The sequence below is a fragment of the Lepisma saccharinum genome, chromosome 3 (assembly GCF_977018435.1).
Source record: "Lepisma saccharinum chromosome 3, izLepSacc3.1, whole genome shotgun sequence".
Lineage (NCBI taxonomy): Eukaryota > Metazoa > Arthropoda > Insecta > Zygentoma > Lepismatidae > Lepisma > Lepisma saccharinum.
Genome location: NC_139231.1, coordinates 76,417,551 through 76,441,237, shown reverse-complemented (window position 1 = coordinate 76,441,237; position 23,687 = coordinate 76,417,551). Strand labels below are relative to the sequence as shown.

Genomic DNA, 23,687 nt, shown 5'->3' with positions numbered 1-23,687 from the left:
AAAGAATTAGACCCACCTCACACTTTTGACATAAAATGTTATTAAATTTATTAACATCATACGTATTTATTACTGAACTTTATCTACATAGAAGTAGGATTAGACGCTTCCATTTGAATAAACAATTTATGTGCCTCCAAACAGTTGGAAGAAAAAGTAAAAACAAGTAAACATTTCATGTCGAAAGTGTGAGGTGGGTCTATTTCTTTTCACGTCCTAGGCAGTGAAATATCTCCAAAATGTTGAGTTTGGGTTTTTGGGTTAAGTTACTTTATGCACAGAAAGGTTAATCGGGTCTGGACCTACAGTTTAAAGTGGAATCTGAACCATTGTCCGTCTCCACCGGGTATCCAACCCGGGACCCTTGATTACAATGCTGAGGACGTCACCACTACGCGATCTGGGAGGCCTTCCAAAATGTTTAAGAAAAGTTCAAATTATGGCCATTTTGGCGTTAAATTAATCCTACACCCCTTCAGAAAAACTTACACCCACCCCAACTTGTTGGAAAATTTGGGGTAAACCTCTGCGCCTATGCTAGAAGAAAGTTCATGAAAGCGCTCTGAAAGCAACCTCACATCTTTGAAGCCTTCTCGCAACCTCTTCGTCACAAATATGGCGGACCGTTCTGGTGGTAGAGTTTGCGGAGACACCAAGGACGCAGATGAAGAGCTTTGTTTATTCACTTCCTGCAACCTGAAGAACTTCGCCACCTCATAAAAACGACGCAGTGACTTGCCCAGGGTGCGGGAAATTCGACTTCCAGGTTGAGTTTCTTCAAGTCGACGTTTGCCTCTTGGGCGCTCGTGGCGAGGATGCGGTTTCATGCGCGGAGTGGGTTAGTTGATCCTCTCTCTGCAAGACTCTTTTGCACTGGAGGCGCTGAAAAACGAGAGAACCTGCCGAGAAGTTTGAAACCTCCGCAGGGCTTCAACCAGAAACCATGACTTCCTGATAAATCTTCTTGGCAAAGCCACGAAGGCTGATATGGTGTACCTAAGCTTCTGGTCTTCATCCGCTCGTTCCCTTCAAAACGTTGGATGTGTTTTCCGAGCAAATTAGTGATAGAATGGAGTCCTCAAAATCGGATCGACCTGCAAACCGTATCGCCCTAAGGTTTACTGTCTCCGGCGCTGAACATATGGCGTGGTGATGTATTTGACTATTCTCACTGAGTGACCCCATGCCTCGTGCAGACAGTAGCGGACGGGTACAGTGTTCCCTCTGTATTTATTGTGACAAAGCGATTCGTTCGAAACATACCGTTGACGTGAACCATGGTGAGTGTTGACTGCTGTGAAATATTTCTTCGGTACTTGGTTAAGCTCATAAGGTAAGCATTGTTGTAATAGGTGTTTATGTTTGTGTTATAAATGGGAGGAATACTACACAAATACGATGTCATTGATTTATCATGGTCATTGTTGCTGTTGCTCGTGTAGGCGGTACTTTGCAGTTCGTATACTAATCCTTTAAATCGGATCATAAAAAGTAGTGCAAATCGGATCACCACAAAATAGCACAATATGTAAACAGAATCTATGATTAGATGTTAGACAACAGGAAAACAAGAATATATAACCCCCCCCCCACACCCCCACATATATATAAACATCGTACCCTCACCAAAAATCACCAACACCAGCACGAAAGAGAAAACAACAAGAGAAGCAAGACGCCCATGTCACATCGCCCAATAATGTGAGAAAATTACGAGACCTTGCAGCAGCATCTAAAAGTCTAGAAGTTCTGCTAAAATCTAAGCGGCGAGAGAACATCACATTATAGAAAAAAAAGAGACGCCATTTCTTCAATTGATAGCTCCACCAGTTCTGATGACGAATCGTTAGAATTTCTTGCATGAGGTGCTCAGCGTGGTACCATGAACAATGTGTTGGAGCACAAGGTAAAAATACATTCATTTGTGGGAAGTGTGTTGTGTATTGTGTAGTGAAAGGTGTTAGTAAAATTTTGGACAAATAATGTTTGTCACTGCAGTTATATTTCAGCTACTACCCTATGATCCGCTTTTAAGGACACGTAATCCGGTTTGCAGGACATTTTTACATAACAAATATTTTGTAATTCCTTTATTTTTCAATGTGTAACTTTATTAATATGCACATGTAAAAAACAGCGTTTCGGGAACATATGTAGCAATGATGTACCTGTCGGGTGCTGTTCAGTTCGTGTCGAAAAGAATTACTATTTTCGATTTTATGTGGGTTTCATTTGAAAGTGATCCGATTTTGAGGACTCCACTCTATTGAGAGGACGCCTTGAGGTGGGTGAACTATTAGAGACGTGAACCGGGACATGACTGAAGAATTTGGATCGTATTTTTCAATTTAAAACACTAATTAGCAACATGGGGAAAAGTACTCTTACGAAATGGCTTGTGTTAGCTAACATAACCACAAGAGTTATAAAGACACATTGTAGCTGATTAATATGATAAGTATACCAAATGGTAATGATTGTCTCTCGTATGACGCAATGGTAACGCTGCTGCCTTGTGATCAAGAGGTATCAGGCTCGATTTCCGGTGGAAGCACATAGTGGTTCGGATCCCACTTTAAACTGTAGGCCGAGTTCAGATTAGACCATCTGTGCATAAAGTGAACTTATCAGATACTTAAAATAGCAATAATTCTTTTATTGTTAGCAACAGGGGTTAATTATTGGCACCCAATGAAAATTGGACTTTTTCCTTTGTCTAGTGCTTCTACAGCTTTTACTTATTATAATACTGCTTTTCGCTAGAACATATGTTCTATCGTCTTCAGGTGACCAATTTATTTTTGCTGGTGATTTCACTACTTATAAATCCTGACGCGTCAACCAAGTACTCCACGGAACCTTCCTCCTTCCAGAACTCTACACTATTTTTTGTTCCATTTAAGTTACTATTTCTACTATCTGCAGGAGACCGTAATTTGCTTCAATCGTATACTGTGGTGACTTATAGGTTTCGAACCATTGGTGTGAATGTTGCTTTTGTGATTTTTTTTCTGTTTCCAATTTGTTTCTTGTGTAGTACTCTTTCTTATGTTGTTCCTTGAATTCTATGGAATGAATCGCATCGTGTTCTACCATGCAGATGAAAAACAACTCACTTAGTCGATAGCCCGAGAGACTCTTTTCTTCATTCGTTGCCAGGAAAGTATCAAGACTTACTTCAAATATAGTTTCATTTGATGCATCATGCATAAATTGACACAATGCAGTGAAATAATCGTGTCTGATCTGTTCAGTAGATACATTTCTAAGGCATCACATGGATCAACAGCTCATAAAAGCACCCTCTCATGCATTGTTGTGTGTGTGCCCATAAAGTGCATCAATAGCAGTTTATGTAGAGTCAACATATGAGTCAATGGACATACGTTGGATTCTGCGTGTATGCTGGATCTTGTTTAGGGTTGTTTTAGACTCTTTCAGCCCTGTAATAATATCAATGCAACCACAGACGCACAATAAGGCCGGAGAACTTCAGAAGCGGAGTGGTTAGCGTAGTGTGCTTCTAACCTAGCTTCGTAGCACACTACGCTAACCTCTCCACTTCTAAGGCTGTCCACAAAACCACGGATCCTATGTTTCATTCCCGAGAAAGGCATGGATGTACCATTATGCTTCCCCAATCACCACTTTTATCCCCTCGCCATCCATCCTCATCGTTGCAATGAACGCAATAGTTAGAAGTGTTGTAAACTAACCAGAATTGAAGTAGGTGGAGAAACTATGGTAAATATCCAAATAAATTAGAAAGAAGCTTTGAATTAAAAACCTCATATGTATAAAAGCTTTGTAAAATAACGAGAATTGAAGTAGTTGGAGAAAGTATGGTAAATTTCCAAACACATTAGCAAGAAGCATTGAATTTAAACCCAATATGTATAAAAGCTTTGTAAAATATCCAGAATTGAAGTAGGTGGGGAAACTATGGTAAATATCCAAATACATTAGAAAGAAGCATTGAATTAAAACCCAATATGTATAAAAGCTTTGTAAAATATCCAGAATTGAAGTAGGTGTGGAAACTATGGTAAATATACAAATACATTAGAAAGAAGCATTGAATTAAAACCCAAATATGTATAAAAGGTTTGTAAGATAACCAGAATTTAAGTGGGTGGAGAAACTATGGTATATATCCAAATACATTAGAAAGAAGCATTGAATTAAAACCCTATATGTAGAAAAGTTTCATAAAATAACCATAACTGAAGTAGGTGGAGAAACTTCGGTAAAAAGAACAAATACATTAGAAATAAACTTTGAAATAAAACCCCACACTATGGCTTTTGATATCTGTTTGGAAAGTCATACCTCTCTGCCGCAGAGGAAGTAATGTGTAATCCGAGCAATGTGTATATTAGCTTTGATGTTGTTAATTAGCAGATTCACTTCCCCACAAAGTGGCTCAAAAACGTTATGAATACGTCTAGACTGCTTTCGTTTAGCGATCCAGAATTTTCCACTCAGTGTCCAATTCGAAATGTGGAAAATTAATTTGCAAAGCGCATAAGTGCAAACAGGTGAACAATGTGAATAGCAGGCAACTTGACGTGTTTGCATTTCTGTTCCATTAGTGCAGTCTAACGGAGCGAATAGTAGGCTGCTACGCATTGGAAATGACAGGAAAGTGCAGATCGTGGCTCATAAATTGGACAGATGCTCGTATCAATGGAAAAGTTGGCAATGCTAATAATGAATTATGGAAACTGACAAGTATTTAATTTGCATGACAGGTGGAACAGTGATGATATATTGACATATTACCAGTTGGATAATGATATGACCAAAACCAAGTCAACTAACATGTTTATACAATCGGCAAATCGTCCATCGATATTTCTATTCTTCTCTATTTGATATTCTACGTTCTTTTAAGGAATCGAATTATGCTGACGCTGTATTAGACAATTTTCTCTGCTTACTGACATCTTTGTTTCCATTATTGAACTTGGAAACAGACTGAATGAACATGCTGATAGATGCTGCCGTTCACTGAATCTCCTTTTTAGTAGCTAAATGCAAAATGTTTCGTGTACATTATCTTCCTGTTCCAAATAATTCAAATATTGTTTTTTTTCTGTTACAGAACAAGATTATGAAAATTTTATTTAAAAAATTCAGAAGTATGTGGCCTGTTCTAAAATGGAATGGCCCATATATTATATTTTATACCCACACTCAAAAACATTCAGGGCCTCCCCGATGGCGCAGTGGTAGCGTCGTCGCCTTGTAACCAAGTGGTCCCGGGTTCAATCCTCGGTGGAGGCACGGCACATAGTGGTTCGGATCCCACTTGAAACTGTAGGTCCAGTCCCAATTAGCCTTAATGTGCATAAAGTGGACATTAAACAACAAATCAATCAATCAATCAATCAAATACATTCAAAAATTATGTAAAAACGTTTCTGTGCAACTGCCAAGTATTATCTTTGCCTTCGGCTGTACACTCGCTTTACTTTTTAAAAAAACACAATAGAGAGAAAAAGGGTAAAGTTGACAGCACTTCTGTATTTTGCTTATTGTACTTTTTTCTTCCTCTCTTTTCCTATGTCTCTCCCTTCATAAAACTCTCTCTCTCTCTCTCTCTCTTTCTCACGTCCATTTCTGCGTATTTTAGCCATTCGCGACGATGAATGATTACATGAAATCAAATGTTCAAGCATTATTATTAATGTCCACCACGCCACTGCAAGACTGTATTGCTTGACATAGGTGGGAAATAGTCTGCTAGGAGTGTAGCATTTAGGGTGTGTGTGTGTGTGTGTGTGTCCATACATACATACATACATACATATAAAATTACATTTAGAAGTTGCATATGAAATGCGATTTGAAATAAAATCCGGTTGATTTCTTTTTTCCCCCCAGGACCATTGCAGATGCTGGAATAGAGGTCTTGGAAGCAGATTCCTTCAAACCATACAGAGACTCTCTTCGGGACATGTAAGTATAAAAAGTTAAGTCTAATAGCTTTGATACCCTATTAATTCTGCTTAACACAATAAAGGGAGATGTAATTTTTCTTTGTTATTCCAACAACAACTCAATATGTAGAAATATATTTTTCATGCAAAACTGGGTTACTGGTGTGTACTCTATATTCAATTGCTTTTTCTTTCATTCGCTTTGTTTTATTCAAGTTTCTGCATTAGAAACGGAACATTAAGCATTGGGAATTCAATGAGCATACTCTCTTACCGAAAAACGAACAAAATATACTCCGAAACCATTCTCATCGATAAACAATAATATAGTATGCAGGAAATCCTTATTATTTTCGGCTTAAAAAACGTAACACAATTGGCATTTCTCAACAGATGAGCAATCACATTGGTGAGTCCAATAAACGTCCATGCAAGAGACCATATAGATCTCGTAATCTCCTGTTTTTTTTTTTTCTATCACCACCTTCACTAAATCAGCACTTTATCAAATTTTAAACTGATTTGTAGCCTTTATTCTTGTCAACAGACATCAAATTTCTTCACTTCCGTCGTGTAACTTGATACTAGTACAACGACATATGTTTTGGGAATACTGGCTCTCAACAGAAGATTTTACATTTTGGAAAAGGCTTTTGGTAAGGTTTCACATTCAGGACACAATTTTCATTACACTAACATCATTCACTACTTTTCCTTCTTAGTACAAATCACAAACTGGGATTCTTACCCACAATATTCTTTGTGTCGAAATTCCTTAAGACCTCTTTAATTCGTTGTGCGGTCAACATTCTGGTTGATAGAAATCACAAAAGGGCCTCACCGATGGCGCAGTGGTAGCGTCGTCGCCTTGTAATCAAGGGGTTCCGGGTTCAATACCCAGTGGGGGCACATAGTGGTTTGGATCCAACTTTAAACTGTAGGTCTAGTCCCGATTAGCCTTACTGTGCATAAAGTGGACTTAAAACACCATCTCAATCAATCAATAAATCACAAAACTGCTATCCTCGAAGTTAAGAAAATTTCCACTAAACATCCCTCCAGTAGGATAATTTGCATAGGCACCCACTGTATTTCCGCCATGTTGATCCATACTAGGGCAAGGCATCCATCCCCCCAGCTAGAGATTTTCTTTTCGAGCACTGGGGACAGAGTAAGATTCCATATCTTACCTTTCATTCATAAAAAGTCACGTTTTATTTTTTATTATTATTTGTTTTACGAATCAAAAAATTGAAATTCACTTGGCTTTGCTGTCAAGTTCAGATTTGCGTCTACTATTAAAATAGAAACCGATTTCACTTGCTTCCTTTCCATAAGCACCTATCACTTCGTTGTCCAACACTTCTTTGTCTGTTGTGCTCTTCCACCATGCACAGATATAAAACAGGGTTGCTGGCTTTCACGGCACCCCCATCCAGGTTTTCAGGCTACAATGTTACAATTCGAATTACACCATTGATCCATGATATATCTTCTACTGTAGTAATGAATATGCTAATAAAAAAAAATAATGAAGTCCTTCTTTTCTAAAATATTAATTAATGCCTACAAATATGAAAATACGAAATTGAAAATGCACTGATACTACAAAAATTACGACATTGTTAAATGCCCATTAACAGTTATCTGCGGTTTTTTTTTATAGAAACAAATTCTTGTGCTAGTTTGGTCAAGTCCAGTTTTCGAGCCCGAACTCCTTTCGATACTTAACAGCGCTACTCCACCCAATCTCACTCGTGCCTTTGTGCTTCTCAAATAACCTTTGAATAATTTTAGGGACTAAAAAGGGTGAAGCTTTCTTTGATTTATTTCACACTCTGGAATCTATTGTTTACTTGATTTACTTGAATATCTAAAGCATGGTAGAATATTTTTACTTTATAACAATCCAATTGGTCGAGAAAGCCAACATCTTCTGTTAGTAAGTCGAAAAAGTTTATTTTCTTGCTAGAAAATCCAAATACGGACGGGCAAACATTTTCTGTTTGCAGTTGTAGGGGCATAAAAATATATGTTTGGTTGAAGATACGTATATCTTAACGCCGAAATGAAAACATTCCTACTGCTCACCCCCCCGCACCGCGGGGGTGTTATTTACGCCACTGAAAATGATAGTAATTTGTATTCATTCAACACACAGGCAACCTAAATGCTGCTCTCAAAAAATGATTCAAGAGGAATTAATATGGGCATACTGTACAGTCACAGTCAATAAAAATTGGACACCTAGATCCTGGCATTCTTGTTTCCCTGCAAGGCGTTATATGTGTTGTCTCTACGACAGTGGTAGAAGTTGCCATTGAAAATGTTCTATTAAAATCCACTTATCGCCGTAGAGTTAGGCAACACACATAACGCCTTGCAGGGAAGCGAACATTTCAGGATCTAGGTGTCCATTTTCATTGCTAGTGACTGGTGAGAAAGAAAAAAGTCCTGAAGTTTTTAAGGCAAAACATTTTACTGGCATTATTAGCATTGCGTTATATTAGCATGAAAAGATGCCACTGTGTGTGATATTTGTATTCGTTATATTCAATATCATATACGATTCTTATGTAAGAAAGCAAGGTAGGCACAAAATATGTTTCACGCAGATGTGACAACATCCTACCATTAAGGAGAAGATTGACAATTTCGCTCCAGTTGTGCAATGGGCACTGCTACTAAAAAAAACTTAAAGACTATAGAAAAGAGTATGAATTTCTCTCTATGATGCAAGTGGTTTTCTAAGGCGATTATTAATGTTTGAAAAAAAATGATCAATAAGTATTTACAGAATCCCATGTATTTCTTATGGAGAATCAACTTCAACTTCAAGTTACGACTAATCAAATGGAAGTTTTAACTTTTCCTACGAGTAAGAAATTATTCAACGTGTCCTTTTTTCGTCCATGTACTTTCCTAGATCATTGGATGTTTGATATTCGCGAAAGAACGAATAAAATAATGCTCCCATAAGCGTAATGCATTTCTCCTTGTCTCCTGCGGTCATCCTGGCAGCGTTGCCAAACCTGATGCGCATAAAAGAGCTAAATTTGACCTTAAATGGAGCTAAAGTTGACTTTCAAGGAGCTAGATTATCGAGGGCTGCATAAAGTGCACCCTAGGGTAATTTTAGGTGTCACAGGGGTGCGGGGCACTGCTACCGTTAATTTTAAAGTGATGCCATTTTTTTTGTTAGGTTTTACTGTCTAGATCTGGCGGCATCACCCATCTCAATAATCCAGTGATGGTTGAATGAAATCGAAAAGAAATGATTCCCGGATAACAATATTAGTCATCTTCACCTCAGCCACGGCGCTATAAAAAAGTAGCTGGGAAGGTAAGAGGGGGTGGGGCGTCGCGTGCAAAATGTATAGTACTCATGACAAAAGTTTTTTTTTATGTGGGCCTGAGCCAGTGATGGCATCATAGTGGGGCAGGGGGCGGTGCCATAGTTCACAATCAAATGAGTGAACGAAAGAGCCAGATCGGGCTCCAAAAGAGCTAAGTTGGCAACAGTGCTTCCCAGCTGCCTCAGAGAGGAGGACGAGGGTAAAATTATCACTCACCGCCTTAATCATGGGCAATGGACTAATTGATGCATATAAATACAGGCACTCAGACCTGTGACGTAAATTGAAGCTCACATACTACTGTAGAGTGTGTATAAACCTCCTAACGCAGGGTCGCAACACAAGCAAGTTTGTATGTCCGCCCACGTAACACATATGTTACCAAAAAAGTATGTCCCTTGTAGAATCTGTAGCACATGTGTTACAAACAGCTTTAGGTACAATTATCGAGGGTTTGTCACACTTATATTTGTATATTGAGGTTGAAACACTGACAGTTCGTTCGGGAACATGTGTTTACGAAAATTCCAAATCCCCCCCTCCTTTCTCGGAATATGTCACGTGTTTGGGCTCACCCAAACACGTGTTGGCTCGACACTTGACAGACACAATGAATGCTTGGTATTTACGATGCTGTTTTTCTCCAAGCTTCCAACGCTGTGATTTAGTACTGATAAGGCACACATTCTTCTTTGTGTTTAGACCTGGTGATCCAGCTGAAGTAGTGGCGGGGGGGGGGTAGGGCAAGGAGAGAGGGGATTGGATGAGGTTTGGCGGTGTCAGCTTTCTGTCGCCTCTATGTTAGAAATGCAATGAAGCTTGACGATAGCCAGAGGCCAGAAGCATGAGTCTAAAGCGTGCATCTATCCAGAAGTATAGACAAAACAAACGATTGCAAAGGCTCCCTTCCCTCCTCTGTTAGGAGAGGCCTCAACATAAACAGTTCGTATCATATAACAGCTCATCGATTTCCCTAACGCACAATCGTTTCCTTCCGGACATATTTCCACAAAGAGCCGAGTCAACAGGGAAGAAATAGATTCACAGTAGCTACACAAGATGCAAGTGCGAACGAAAAAAGGCAAAAGTTCGGATTTTCTCCCCAAAGTAGCTGGAGAAGAGGGGGCAAATTCCACATTTTTATGATTTCTTCATTGAAATTCGGAGGATGCAGCCCCCGCCCGTAACCCCCCCCCCACGCTTGGGGCATCCAAATTTTACATGGTTGCATGCACCGATGTATTACCTGAAAAACAAAAGTTATCCGAAGTAGATTGGTCCCATAGTGTCAGTTATAACAATTTTATGAATAATATGCAAATTGGCTAAAATTCGCTAGAGTTTTACGTTTTGCCTTATTATTCAAAGTGTATTGCACCCACGAACATGAATCAAGTTTCATTCTGTTGCGGAAGGTCCATTCTTTAAAAAAAAGCAAAAGTTCCGGTTTTCTCCCCAAAGTAGCTGGAGAAGAGGGGGTAAACTCCACATTTTTATGTTTTTTCATTGAAATTCGGGGGATGCAGGCCCCGCCCGTAACCCCCCCCCCCCCCCCGCGGTTGGGGAGAAAATTTTACATGGTTGCATGCACCGATGTATTACCTGCAAAACAAAAGTTATCCGAAGTAGATTGGTCCTATAGTGCCAGAGTTATTACGATTTTTCTCCATTATGTATACGAATTCAAATTTCCCGCTCAAAGCCTCGGCGACACTGGGCTTACTTTCGTCAGCCCGCGTGGCGACTAAGGGTTAAAAAAAATGTTTACAACGTGAGCTGTGGGAAGTTTTAAATTATAAGCTCGATAATTAAAAGTTTGGAGGAGAATGAAGTATTGAAAACATGGCGGGGTGACATGTCCCACAGCCGCTTGTAAATGCTACTCAATCCGGACGTACCGGGTGTACCTGTTTACCCCCGGCTTCATAAACCCCAGGGAGCAATGGAGGCTCGAATAGCCACTGATGAAGGATTGCGTTTGCTCACTCCAGCGAGGGATTAACGCTGCCTGGAAACGGGACAATCAATCCAATCGACATTGAAACCGGGCACAAGTGCTGGAGACTGCAAAACGAGGGAACCCGAAGGCAATAGCGGAAGGCTTGTCCGAGCGCAGCACTGACATGTCCGGACCTGCTTTTTAAACCACGCTCTGTTGAATGTTGTAAGCACTAATCCATCTCAATACCGCTGCACAATATCCGTTTTTGTTTTTAAGAGCCCTCAGCGGATAAACTTCATATCTTCTCGGGATAACGAGAAGCACAGCCATTTCAAACCCATTCCGTTACTACGAAATAGCTTACTGTATTCAACAGACTCATTTAAATTCGCTTCTGTACTCCATCCCAGGAATCTGTGGAGCAAGAGTAGGCAGAGCGAAGCAGTACACGTTGCTACGAAGGCTGGTAACCGCAGTCCCTTCTCCGCCTCCACGCAATCCCGTTCCCTCTCACGTGTTAAGTGGTAGAGCTGCCTGGCAACCGTCTGGCAACACTACGAGGGTCACTATTTATATTTTGAGCCTTGGCAACACTGATTGAAGTTAGGCGCGATTTGACGTTTGCACGGAATCCTCTGGCTGACCATAACGTACTTCAAATGTTTTGTCAATAGCTTCATTTGTGTTGTTTATGTTGCCTTGGAGATTGCGCGACAACAATAAAATGGAATTAACTCGTGAACATTTTCGTGCGATGATTTTTTACGATTTTCGACGTGGATTATCAAGATCAACTTACTTCCACATTTGGCGATGAAGCCCCATCCTTTGCCACTGTGAAATGCTGGTATAACGAATTTAATCGTGGCCGCCATTCGCTCACCGACGAGATTCGCGAAGGTCGGCCAAAATCAGTTGTTGTTCAAGAAAACATTGATGCTGTGCAAAACCTAATACTGCAAGATCGTCATGTGACATACTGTGAGATTGAGGCAACCATAGGCATTAGTTCCACCAACATATATAAAATATTACATGATCATTTAGCTGTGAGAGAGGTATGTTCTCGTTGGATCCCACACAATTTGACAAAAACTCAAAAAGACGCTCGAGTCAATTGGTGCAAACAAATGCTCAATAAATATAATCGTGGTGCTTCAAAAGACGTATATAAGATTGTAACAGGTGACGAATCATGGATATATGCATATGAGCCGGAACGTAAACAGCAGTCTATTGTATGGGTGTTTCAAGATGAACCCAATCCAACAAAAGTTGTTCGCGCTCGAAGCACATCGAAACAAATGGTCGCCTGTTTTTTCGGGAAAACTGGTCATGTGGCAACTGTGCCTTTAGAGGAACGTAGAACGGTCAACTCTGAATGGTACACAACAATTTGTTTGCCAGAGGTCTTCGGTCAAATACGGAAAACAAACAAAAGCCGTCGGATCATTCTTCATCAAGACAATGCCAGCTGTCACACATCTCGTCTAACAACCGACTTTCTGAACAGTCAAAAAATCGAATTGATGGGTCATCCGCCGTACAGTCCTGATTTGGCACCCAATGACTTCTTCTTGTTCCCGAATGTCAAGAATAAATTGCGTGGACAACAACGATTTTCGTCGGCGGAAGACGCCGTTGATGCGTCCAAAAACCATATTATGGAGGTGTCTCAAGAAGATTGGAAAAACTGCTTTGACAAATGGTTCGAACGAATGCAAAAGTGTATTGACCATAAAGGAGAATACTTCGAAAAACAATAAAGCAGTTTTCAATGCCAAATTCCTGTTTTTTCATTGTTAGGCTCAAAATATAAATAGTGACCCTCGTACTTGAGCAGACACTTGTTTTCGTTTCCTTGCTCCAGAGATACTCGGGACAGAGTACAGAGCATCATCAGCCAGTTATTGTTACCGACACGGTTACAACAGTAGAAGTCGTACTGGTAGTCATGAAACTTATGTTCGGAAAGTATTTGTTAATAATACGACAGTATAGTCGACGCGCTAGCTTCGTTAACGTCCGGCTGGCTTTGGAGTCCACGGAGCGCGCCCACCAGCTGCAACAATCACATTCAACGCACAGTGTTGCCACACATCTACTCTCCACATCTACTTTACGCCACCTTGTCCCTCCCCGCACTAGCACCTTCCCAACGGTCTCCACATTGAATTTGCAAACAACGGCAACAGCGTATCCGCAGTCATGTGACTGAGACTCCACGTGGAGTAGACGAGCAGAATGATAGCTGCGCCCATTGCCCATTGGCTGAAGGTTGAGTGTGATTGGACGAAAACAACTCGCCCGCTGTTTATCCCCACCCACGTTCGTGGAGGCGGCTTTCTTCAGTTCTTGGACGTTAATGAAGTAAACACGTGGACTATACTAGATAAATTTGTATAATTGAATGTAGATCAAAACTTTAGAACAAATTACTGGAACATATTTAATTGATGCCAGGAGCAGTTAAAAGAACATTGAAACCTTTCACATGCGTGCGACAATATCCAACTACAATAGCAATATCAGAGAGCATGTGATGGTGTTCACGATTAGCAAAACCGACAGAAAAGGGAATCAACTCAAGCATGTGAGGTTGATCAACAACGTCAAAACTAATTTGTCATCATACAAAAGAAAATTGAAATAATTATACCAAACTTGAATGATTGTATGCTATAACTTCGCCTAGAAAAATATGGCAGAGGATTGTATTATAGTGGTAGGAAGTGGTAACAATAATAAATAAAGTTTGTTTGATGCACCATAAATTCATGAGGGCAGGCGAATATATTTACTGGAGAAAGTCAACACGAAACATTGGACAACAATGTTTATGTTACAAAGTATTTTCTGTTTCGAGTGGACATAGGGATAATGTTTAACTCCCACAGTGGATGTTCACCATGCGAAAATTAGCCCCCCCCCCCTTTCGATCCAGCACCAGCTGCATAATACTCTCCCAAATGAAGCCATTAAAGTTAGCACTGGCATTCCGAAAGCATTTGGATTTCACGTTTCATCGCTTTCAGCAACATTACCACGAGGTAAAGCTTTGATGTCATTATTTACGACGATTCAACGTAGCGTAATGTTGAACGCTGCTGATTTGTAATCATGCGTGTTTCTTTACAATAGTTCTTTTATCAGTTTCGTCTCATCGTCAGCGACCTTCACCGTCGCGATGACTCTACAAAGGCAGAGAAGCGACGTAACGCAAGGAAGAATTCCTGAACATGCAAATCGATGTGCATTTCAGCCATGACTATAGTGCATCCACGGCAAGAATGGAGTCGATGTAAACAAAACCACATGACTTGCGAGAAGTACTGGCCCGTTTCGAAATTTCTGACGTCAGACGTCTAATTAGGTACTGATGCACGAAATGAAGTTTCACACAGTCATTGGGGCAAACGATACAACTTTATCATAACTTCAACCTAAAATGACCAAAGGCAACTTTATCTTACAGTGGAAAGAGGGTAGTCATAATAGATATATTCTAGGTCCATCTGTGCAGCACTCCTTAATTTCAGAAGGTGATGAAAAGATTCAGGAAAGCGGAACGCTTTGAAGTCTGCCGACAGTAACAAAAGCTGCCTAACAAGCTTACGACTAGTGACGTAATGACATTAAACGTAGGGCAGGTAGAAGGAGCGGATGATTCCTCTGTTAATCCAGTGCTCCACATTAGTAGAGGCAGAGAAATCCGTTTAACAGATTTAGTGCTAAATTTATCTCTGCTCTGCTGGGAGAGGGTGGTAGATCAAAGGATGTAGAAATGTGACACAGACTCTTTCCAGCTCCTGTCAATCTCACCTGAGGCAGATATTTCAAACTTTACTGACTACTGGAATAATGAATGAACAAACCTACCCTGTCGCATGAGTGACGCTTGGTACTGCAGTGCAGTAGCGTACGCAGGACTCTATCGGGGGGGGGGGGCTATTTCTCTAACTTTCTCCAAATTCACACTACCATTGTTTTATTATACTTTAACTAAATAATAATACTCATAATTAATTAATTAGTTGAATTACTGATAATAATACTACTAATACCACTACTACTATTAAGTAGTAGAGATCTACATAAATATAGTATTTATGAAAGCAATAGAACGAAATTACTTTCTAGTCATTCGTTTTTTTATCAAATGCTAGGAGCATTTTTTTCTTTGTTACGAAATAATAGTCTGGTCAAGGAGGGGACATTTTAAGTGTGAGGAAAATCCATATAAACAAGAAAATATATTAAAATAAATTGAAATAATCAAAGTATGGAACTCATCCGAGGAGCCGCGGTGGTCTAGTCCGTAAAGAATCTGACATCCTCGCGGGAGATCCGGGTTCGATTCCCGGAATTGGTTGGAATTTTTCTGGCTTCTTCCCCGCATAAATGTCCCCGATAATTCACATCTGGATTGTCTCGCTGTTCTTACCAACAAAACATTTTACAATAGTTAAGCTTATTGTAGTTTGAATAATTGTCTAGTCAACAACGTGAGAGATTTTAAAGAGCGACTTCAAACGTGCCGCGGTAAACAATGGGAAGGAGGACTGGTGACTGTATTCTTGTCCGTCTAGCCTTTGTCTATACAGTAGCCTCTTACAACGAACCAAGAACTTTATTTTGTTAATTCTCATTGTTCACACACAAAAAAATACATGTTCATTGAACACTGGAGTACGTAGAGGGGTGGCTGATGGGGTTACAGCCCCTACCGAAATTTTTAGAAAATCAGAAATTTAAAATAAAAATCCGTTAACAACTTTAAAAAAATCAAAATGTGTAAATGCGAAACCTCTTTTAAAGTGAGTCCCGATTACCATTTTTGTCTTTGAATACAATTTTTAATAGACTGAAAAGCTCCAAAAATACGGAATATTATATTATGCATCCTGCCCTCCAAAACGAAGTCATGTGCTATCCACATTTACTATTCCAGCCCCTCCCGAAAAAAAAATCCTGCGTAATCCAGTGTATTGAACATTGTTGCAACTCAGATACAAAACAACTTTTTTCTCTTTTAAATCATAGTTGCCCTCATATTTTATTTTCAAGAATTTGTGTTTATTTGCAAGACATTCATTCTGAAAGACGCGTGTGTTTGGGATGTTGTACTTTTCTCCGTGCTGGATGGAAATAATAATTCAAATTATTATTATTATTATTATTATTATTATTATTATTATTAGTAGTAGTAGTAGTAGTAGTAATAGTATTGTCGCAGATATTTGACTGTGATAAATTGGCCATTTTGAATTTTTTTCAGAGCATTTTTCATAATATTTCACAAGAGCAAGGGGGAGTTTAAACCCCGTAACTCCCCTTTCGTACGCCACTGTTGCAGTGTAGTAGTGTAAAAGTGTTGTTTCTAAGTAATACTTTGTAGGTATCCTCTTTTCTTATCAATTGAATATCAGTTTTTGACATATTTTGACAATTTTTTGTCGATTTAGCGATGTTTTAGTACAATTTTCAATGCACTTCTTTTTTTTCCCACCTCATACTTGTAGGTATATCATGATCTTACGTGATATAACTTAACCTATCCTTTTTTCTTACGATTTTTTTTACGATCTTCAGTGATAAACTAGTTGTTTCAAAATAATACTTTGTAGGTATCCTCTTTTTTTATCAATTGAATATCAGTTTTTGACATATTTTGACAATTTTTTGTCGATGTTTTAGCGTTTAGCGATGTTTTAGTACAATTTTCAATTTTTCCCACTCGTACTTGGTACGAATGCCACGATCTTACGTGATATAACTTAACCTATCTTACGATTTTTTTTTCAGTGATATAACTTAACCTATCATTTTTTTTTATTTGCGATCTTTTACGTACTGAACTAACTTACATTGGACTCCGTTTGTTTTAATATTTCAGTCGAGAACATACAGACGATACCTGTGGGAATATTTCTAGTGTTTGCTACTAGATGTCACCACCGGCGACGTGGACGCAGTGTTGCCACACTATGAGGGCCTTCCCAAGGGGCAAAATTTCTCTTTTTGGACCATTTTTTTCCCTTCACCTAAGCAAATGACATAATAGAATAATAATTAGTTGTGGTATTAGCGGTGGTGCAGTTGCGGTATTGTGGTATTTTTAATCGAAATTTCTCTTTTTGCTAAAAATCTCGGTCCGAATTTCCACTGCGTGGACGCATAAAAGAACAATTATACACGACCTCTCTCCGTCCTCCTCCGTAGCCGTGCGTGTTAAGGCGTTCACTAGTTCTTGACATCGTGCGTGTGGTATAGGTTCGAACCCGGTTCTGGTCGGTAGTTTTTCAGTGTGAATAATGGCCCCTTACTTTAGCTCATGTTCCTGGTCTGCAGGCTGGGATTCAAGGATCTCATGAGTCCTGAGTGAGCGAGTTTGACGGGTTTGTTGTTTCACTGTCTAAATATCGATCATCGCTACGGAGGAGTGACCCCCTGTCCCCGGGGGTCCCCCTGTCCCTGGACCCCTGTCCCCGGGGTCCTATCCCTGTCCCCGGGAGTCCTACCCCTATCCCTGGACCCGTGTCCCCGGGGTCCTATCCCTGTCCCCGGGCTCGTGTTCCCGGTTAAGTTAGGTTACCGGGGTTATATCCCTGTCCCCGGGCTCGTGTTCCCGGTTAAGTTAGGTTAAGTTGTCTAATGTCTATGTCTATGTGTAATGTCTATGTCTATGTGTATGTGTAATGTCTATGTCCATGTCTCTGTCTTTGTAGGTTTTTTTGTCCTATGTCTGTTTGTTTGTCTGTTTGTCAAAAATTCGAGATATTTGCAATTTAAGATTTTTTTAACGCTGTGGACTTAGAAAATTTTCGATTGATGAAAAAATTGGTTCCATGACGACCTATGTTTATTTTGGTATGGGAGAACAGAGGACACCGAGACTCGACCAACGCACTAAACCCGACCTTTCTACGACTATTCGTTCAAAAGTTACGAGTGATCAAAGTTTTGGAGGGTGAGTTAACTTCTTACCCCTTGACCCCAGGACCACCAAAACTTGGTACACGTATTCTACACCTCCAAAATCGACAGGGGTTATATAACGATACCGGATGGGGGTGTTTTTCGATATATTTTTTCGATAATTCTTACCATTTTCGAGATATTTGCAATTTAAGATTTTTTTTTAACGCTGTGGACTTCGAAAATTTTCGATTGATGAAAAATATTGGTTCCATGACGACCTATGTTTATTTTGGTATGGGAGGACAGAGGACACCGAGACTCGACCAACGCATTAAACCCGACCTTTCTACGCGTACTCTACGTCACCAAAAAAAAAATCGACAAGGGGAGATTTTTCGATAACTCTCACTGTTTCCAAGGTACTTAGTTTTTTGATAGACGACAACGACGGAGTCATCAATGAGTAAACATCTGAACTCGGTGATAGAACCATGTAACTATCTACCATCTGTTATAGATGTTTTGTGAACTAAGTAGTGCTTTGTTTGTGTGTAAAAAAAATGCAATGCTTTTTGCACTTGGTTATCATCACCTAACATGTTATTAATTTTTTTTTAAATTAATTACAACTGAAAACTAATAATTAATATTATCTAAAGTTACTAATTAATAGCATACAAGTAATTGATATATTTTTTTTGTTCTTGTTGCTAGTGTTGGGTAATTATAGTTGCTGCAAAATATAGCTCTCGCGTATGACAGTTTCTGAGTTTTGTTGGGTATATATAGACGAATCGAAATTTTACTTGTTATGTTAAATTGTATGTTAGGGTACATGGTAGGAGAAATCATTGTATATTAAAGCGCTCTTTTAATGATTTGCATATAACTGCATACAGGCAGCCGTAAATTTAGCATAAAATATCTTGATCATGTTTCTTAAAGCATGTGCGACGTTTGTTGTGGTGGGATCATTGGGGGAAATGTGATTCTCCCAGTATGTCATCTGACTTACTAGCATATGCGATACGAAGAACAGGTGTGTATGTGGCTTACTAGGATTAGGCTCATGGTAATGAGGTCCTAGTAGCTGAAACGTTGTCGGGGCATTTTGCATTTTTCTTTTATTACGTGCTAAACTTCACGAGAGCCTCTACGTGCTTTGACCTACTTTAGAGTAGAAGGAGCGTTTCTAAATAGAAAAGTATGAGCCCTTCGATTTACTATGGCGAGGCTCACGATCTTACGTGACACAACTTAACCTAACAATTAATAAATGAGGCTCACAATCTTACGTAACCTAACAATTAATGGACTTGGAAAATTAGAAAGAAAAAACAATGGCGAGCGTAACATGGCGATGACGTGGAGCCTACAACACAAGTTATTACGTAACATTGTGATGACCCCTTAATTGTATTACTTATAAGGATATAATATTGCACAACGTTTTTGCAACAAGTTATTACGTAACATTGTGATGACTCATATCTAATGCCCTTCGTTGTATTAACTATAAGGGAGTAAACTATTACACAACATGTTGCAACAAGTTATGACGTAATGTGATGAGTCATTTCTAACGTGGCGTCTTCTGATTGTGTTAATTATTACAGGTGTTTTCAATACGGTCTGCGTTTTTATTATATAAGACGGCACACACTGCAGATCAGTCAGTCTCGTGAGAGCAGCCGAAGAGTACGGACGTCCTGTCGCAGCGCTCCTCGTTTTTGTAAAAAATAAAAAATAGGTATTTAACTTTCTTTGAAGCTACATACCATCTATTATTTCAAGTTTAAAGGTGTTTCACGTGGTTTTTCATAGTAATTTCGACCAGATTGAATTTTTACGTGATCGTGCGTTTTCTATTTCGCCCCGTAAAATTCTATATACATAACATACCTGAAAATTCTATCGTAATTACAACTATTGTCCTTTAACATATTTTTAAGCTATATTCTATCAATTATCTTAAGTTTGAAAGTATTTTAAGTACTTTTCCTAGTAAATAGAATCTCATTGAATTTTGGGTTGATCGTGCGTTTTTGTATTCACACCCAAGAAATTCTATATAAATAACATACCTGAAAATTGTATCGCTATATACTAGACTTTTTGATTTCTGTGATTTTGGAGAAAGCAATGGCATCCACCACCAGTTTCAATCGTAAAAATGATAAAACTGAATGTGTTACTTGTGGGAAGCTAATCTCAAGGAACAATATCGGTACACAGGGCAAGATGTAACGAAACAGGTTCGAGAATTAATCGTTCGTTACCTTCTAAGTCTTGTGCTCGATGCGGAAAGATGATCAGCATTGCAAATTTAAGTAAACACCTGAAAATTTGCAAACCATCGACCGAACAAGGAACATTGAAAAGAAAAATCGATGATCCAGGAACCGAAGCTTCTACTTCCAAACAAGTTAAATTATCCGATGAACGAAAACCAATTAGATCTGCATTTAACCGTCATATTCAGGATTTCTCTTTTACTTCGGAACCAGGCTGCGACATTCTTAGTTTCTTGCGTGAAACGAAAACATCCGTGATAAATATTCTAAAAAATAAATTGGAAAATAATTCCATAAAAGTATACGTTGATGTATTTTCCGAATACGAAAAAGTCGATGGTACAACAAGTCTTTTATCATCGAACAAAAAACCAGGCTCTTCATTTGGCGGACGTCGATAATTTCGACGAATTTTATTCTGATCTTTCAAATGAGCTGGTTAAGAAACACGACGATTTCGAGGCTAAAGGGTCGGGATGGTCGTTATGTGGAAGTCCTCACACGTTAACCGTTTACGTGAACCAATTCTCGCCTCTTCGTGCATCCAGCTACGTTCCTCTTCCAGTGGATATTAAAAATAAAAAAGCCGTGCTGAACATTCAAAATATAGATGATAAATGTTTTCTTTGGTGTGTGAGGGCGGAACTTCACCCGAATCATTGCTCAAATAATCCAGAACAAGTTTATCATTACAAGCAGCATGAACCTGAACTGGAAAATGCAATGGCTGGCATCGAATACCCGATGACCATTTCTGATATATCAAAATTCGAAACACGAGCACGAGATGCAGAAGGAAAACGCTTAATCATCAACGTGTATTCCTATACGTTGGATAAACATGTCGTGCATCCCGTCAGGATAAGCGATGTCGACGATGATGATGCTCGTGTGATTGGTCAGAAGTCAATCAACCAAGCATGCAAACCACATCGAAGTTTGCCCGAGATGCCTAACCACATTTAACGGTAAAAAACGAGGCGATTATCAAAATTACACCGGACGTCAGATTGCTATCGAGAAACTTGCCGAACATAAAATTTATTGCGGTGACAACAGACCGACTCGCATGTTGATGCCGAAATCAAAAGAGGTCGAAGAATTTAGGATGCATAAGGCATTGTTGGAACATCCCGCAATCATCATTGCTGATTTTGAGTCTTTTCTCAAACCGTTGTCGTACTGCGAACCAGATCCCGAACTTTCTTCCACAACACCGTATCAGTTGCTCGAAGCCTCGAGTTTCGGATATGTTGTTGTGCGACAGGATAGGATAGATGAACCGTATGTTTACCGAGGACCAGACGTAATCAAACATTTTTTTGAAAAGATGGTTGAAGAGGTTGAGACCATTGGCAGCCTCTTACGCGAATCGAAACCAATGCTTCCATTATCCAGCGATGAACTTCAATCTCACAATAACATTGAAACGTGTCCGGTGTGCGATCAACGTTTCACCGACGAGAACCGGAAAGTATTTCACCATAATCACTTCACCGGAAACTACATCGGTGGAATCTGTAACACGTGTAATCTAAAGATCCAAAAACCTACGTTTTCCCCATATACCTTCATAATGGCAGCGGTTACGACTTCCATCTCTTAATTCGGAATCTTGGATATGATAGACAAAAAATAAATATTCTAGCAGAGAATGAAGAAAGGTACATCAGTGTCAGCAAGCGAGTATTGATTCCGGGAACAAACGAAACTGTGGAGATGAGATTTTTAGATTCTTACACATTTTTATCTGCAACCTTGGACGCTCTTGCCAGCAAACTTTCGGCTGATCAATTTAGAATAACGAGAGCTAGTTTTCCCAACGTAGACATAGAAATGATTAGACGTAGAGGGATTTATCCTTACGAATATGTTAGTGATAATTCTAAATTTAACGACGACACTTCCACCTCAAAAAGAATTTTACAGTCGACTCAGAGAGAGAAAGGAATCACGGACGATGAATACGAACACGCGCAACGGATGTGGGACAAATTAGGATATAGGACACTCGGCGATTATCACGATGCCTACTTAAAACTGGACGTGACAATACTCGCGGATGTTTTTCAAGCATTCAGGAAAACGTCGGCGAATATTTACAAATTAGATCCTGCATATTTTTACGGTCTCTCGGGCTTAGCGTGGTCTGCCATGTTATTACAGACAAAAATAAAACTCGAATTGATACCGGACGTGGACATGTTATATTTTATCGAGAGGGGGATACGATGTGGAATGGTGCAATGCGTACAGAGACATGCAAAAGCAAATAACGTTCACATGACAGAAGAATACGATCCTAACGAACAATCGAAATACATATTTTATGTGGATGCAAATAATTTATACGGACATGCTATGATACAAAAACTTCCTTACGGCGGGTTCGAATGGGTGGATACCACTTCCATTAACATTAATAATTTCAACGACTGTGAATTTGGCTTGTTTATAGAGGTGGACCTCGAATTCCCCGACCATCTACACGATTACTTCAAAGATCTACCTCCTGCACCCGAACTAAAATGTTCGCCTGATTCAAATCAACGTAAGCTTCTGTTAACATTGGATAGGAAAGAGAGATACGTTCTCCATTACAAAAATCTTCAATTCTTAATTGAGAAGGGAGTTCAAGTAATAAATGTGAGAAGAATAATGAAATTCAAACATTCCGAGTGGTTAAAACCTTACATTGAAAAAAAATACGTATCATAGAACACGCGCCACGTCAGATTTAGATAAAGATTTTTTTAAACTCATGAATAATGCTGTTTACGGAAAAACAATGGAGAATGTCAGGAAGCACGTGGACGTGAGATTAGTTCCCGATTCAAATAAATGTAGAAAATTGATAGCATCGCCGAAATTCAAATCACGAAATATATATGATGAAAACCTGGCCCTGTTTGTGATGGATAAAAAAATAATCAAGTTCAACAAATCAATCTACGTGGGGGCGACGGTTTTGGATTTATCTAAACTGCATATGTTTGAATTTCATTATAATGTCATGAAACCCTGCTATAATGAAAATATAACACTTTTGTACACGGACACGGACAGTTTTATTTATTCCGTACAGACATCTGACCTCTACAACAATTTGAAACAACCGAAAATGATTGATCATTTCGACACATCTTCCTTCCCTCAACCAAACAGATTTGATCTCCCTTCTCGCAATAAAAAAGTGCTTGGTAAAATGAAGGATGAATGCAACGGAGAAATC

At 39.3% G+C, this 23,687-nt stretch overlaps 1 protein-coding gene across 1 annotated transcript in view; it reads left to right on the top strand.

Moving 5' to 3' along the window:
* LOC145985576 (follicle-stimulating hormone receptor-like) overlaps positions 1-23,687 on the top strand; it is a 193,078-nt gene that overhangs the window by 1,840 nt on the left and 167,551 nt on the right. The window contains exon 2 of the mRNA XM_083119646.1: positions 5,887-5,961. Coding sequence (XP_082975772.1) covers positions 5,887-5,961 — 75 coding nt within the window. The remainder of the gene's footprint in view (positions 1-5,886; positions 5,962-23,687) is intronic.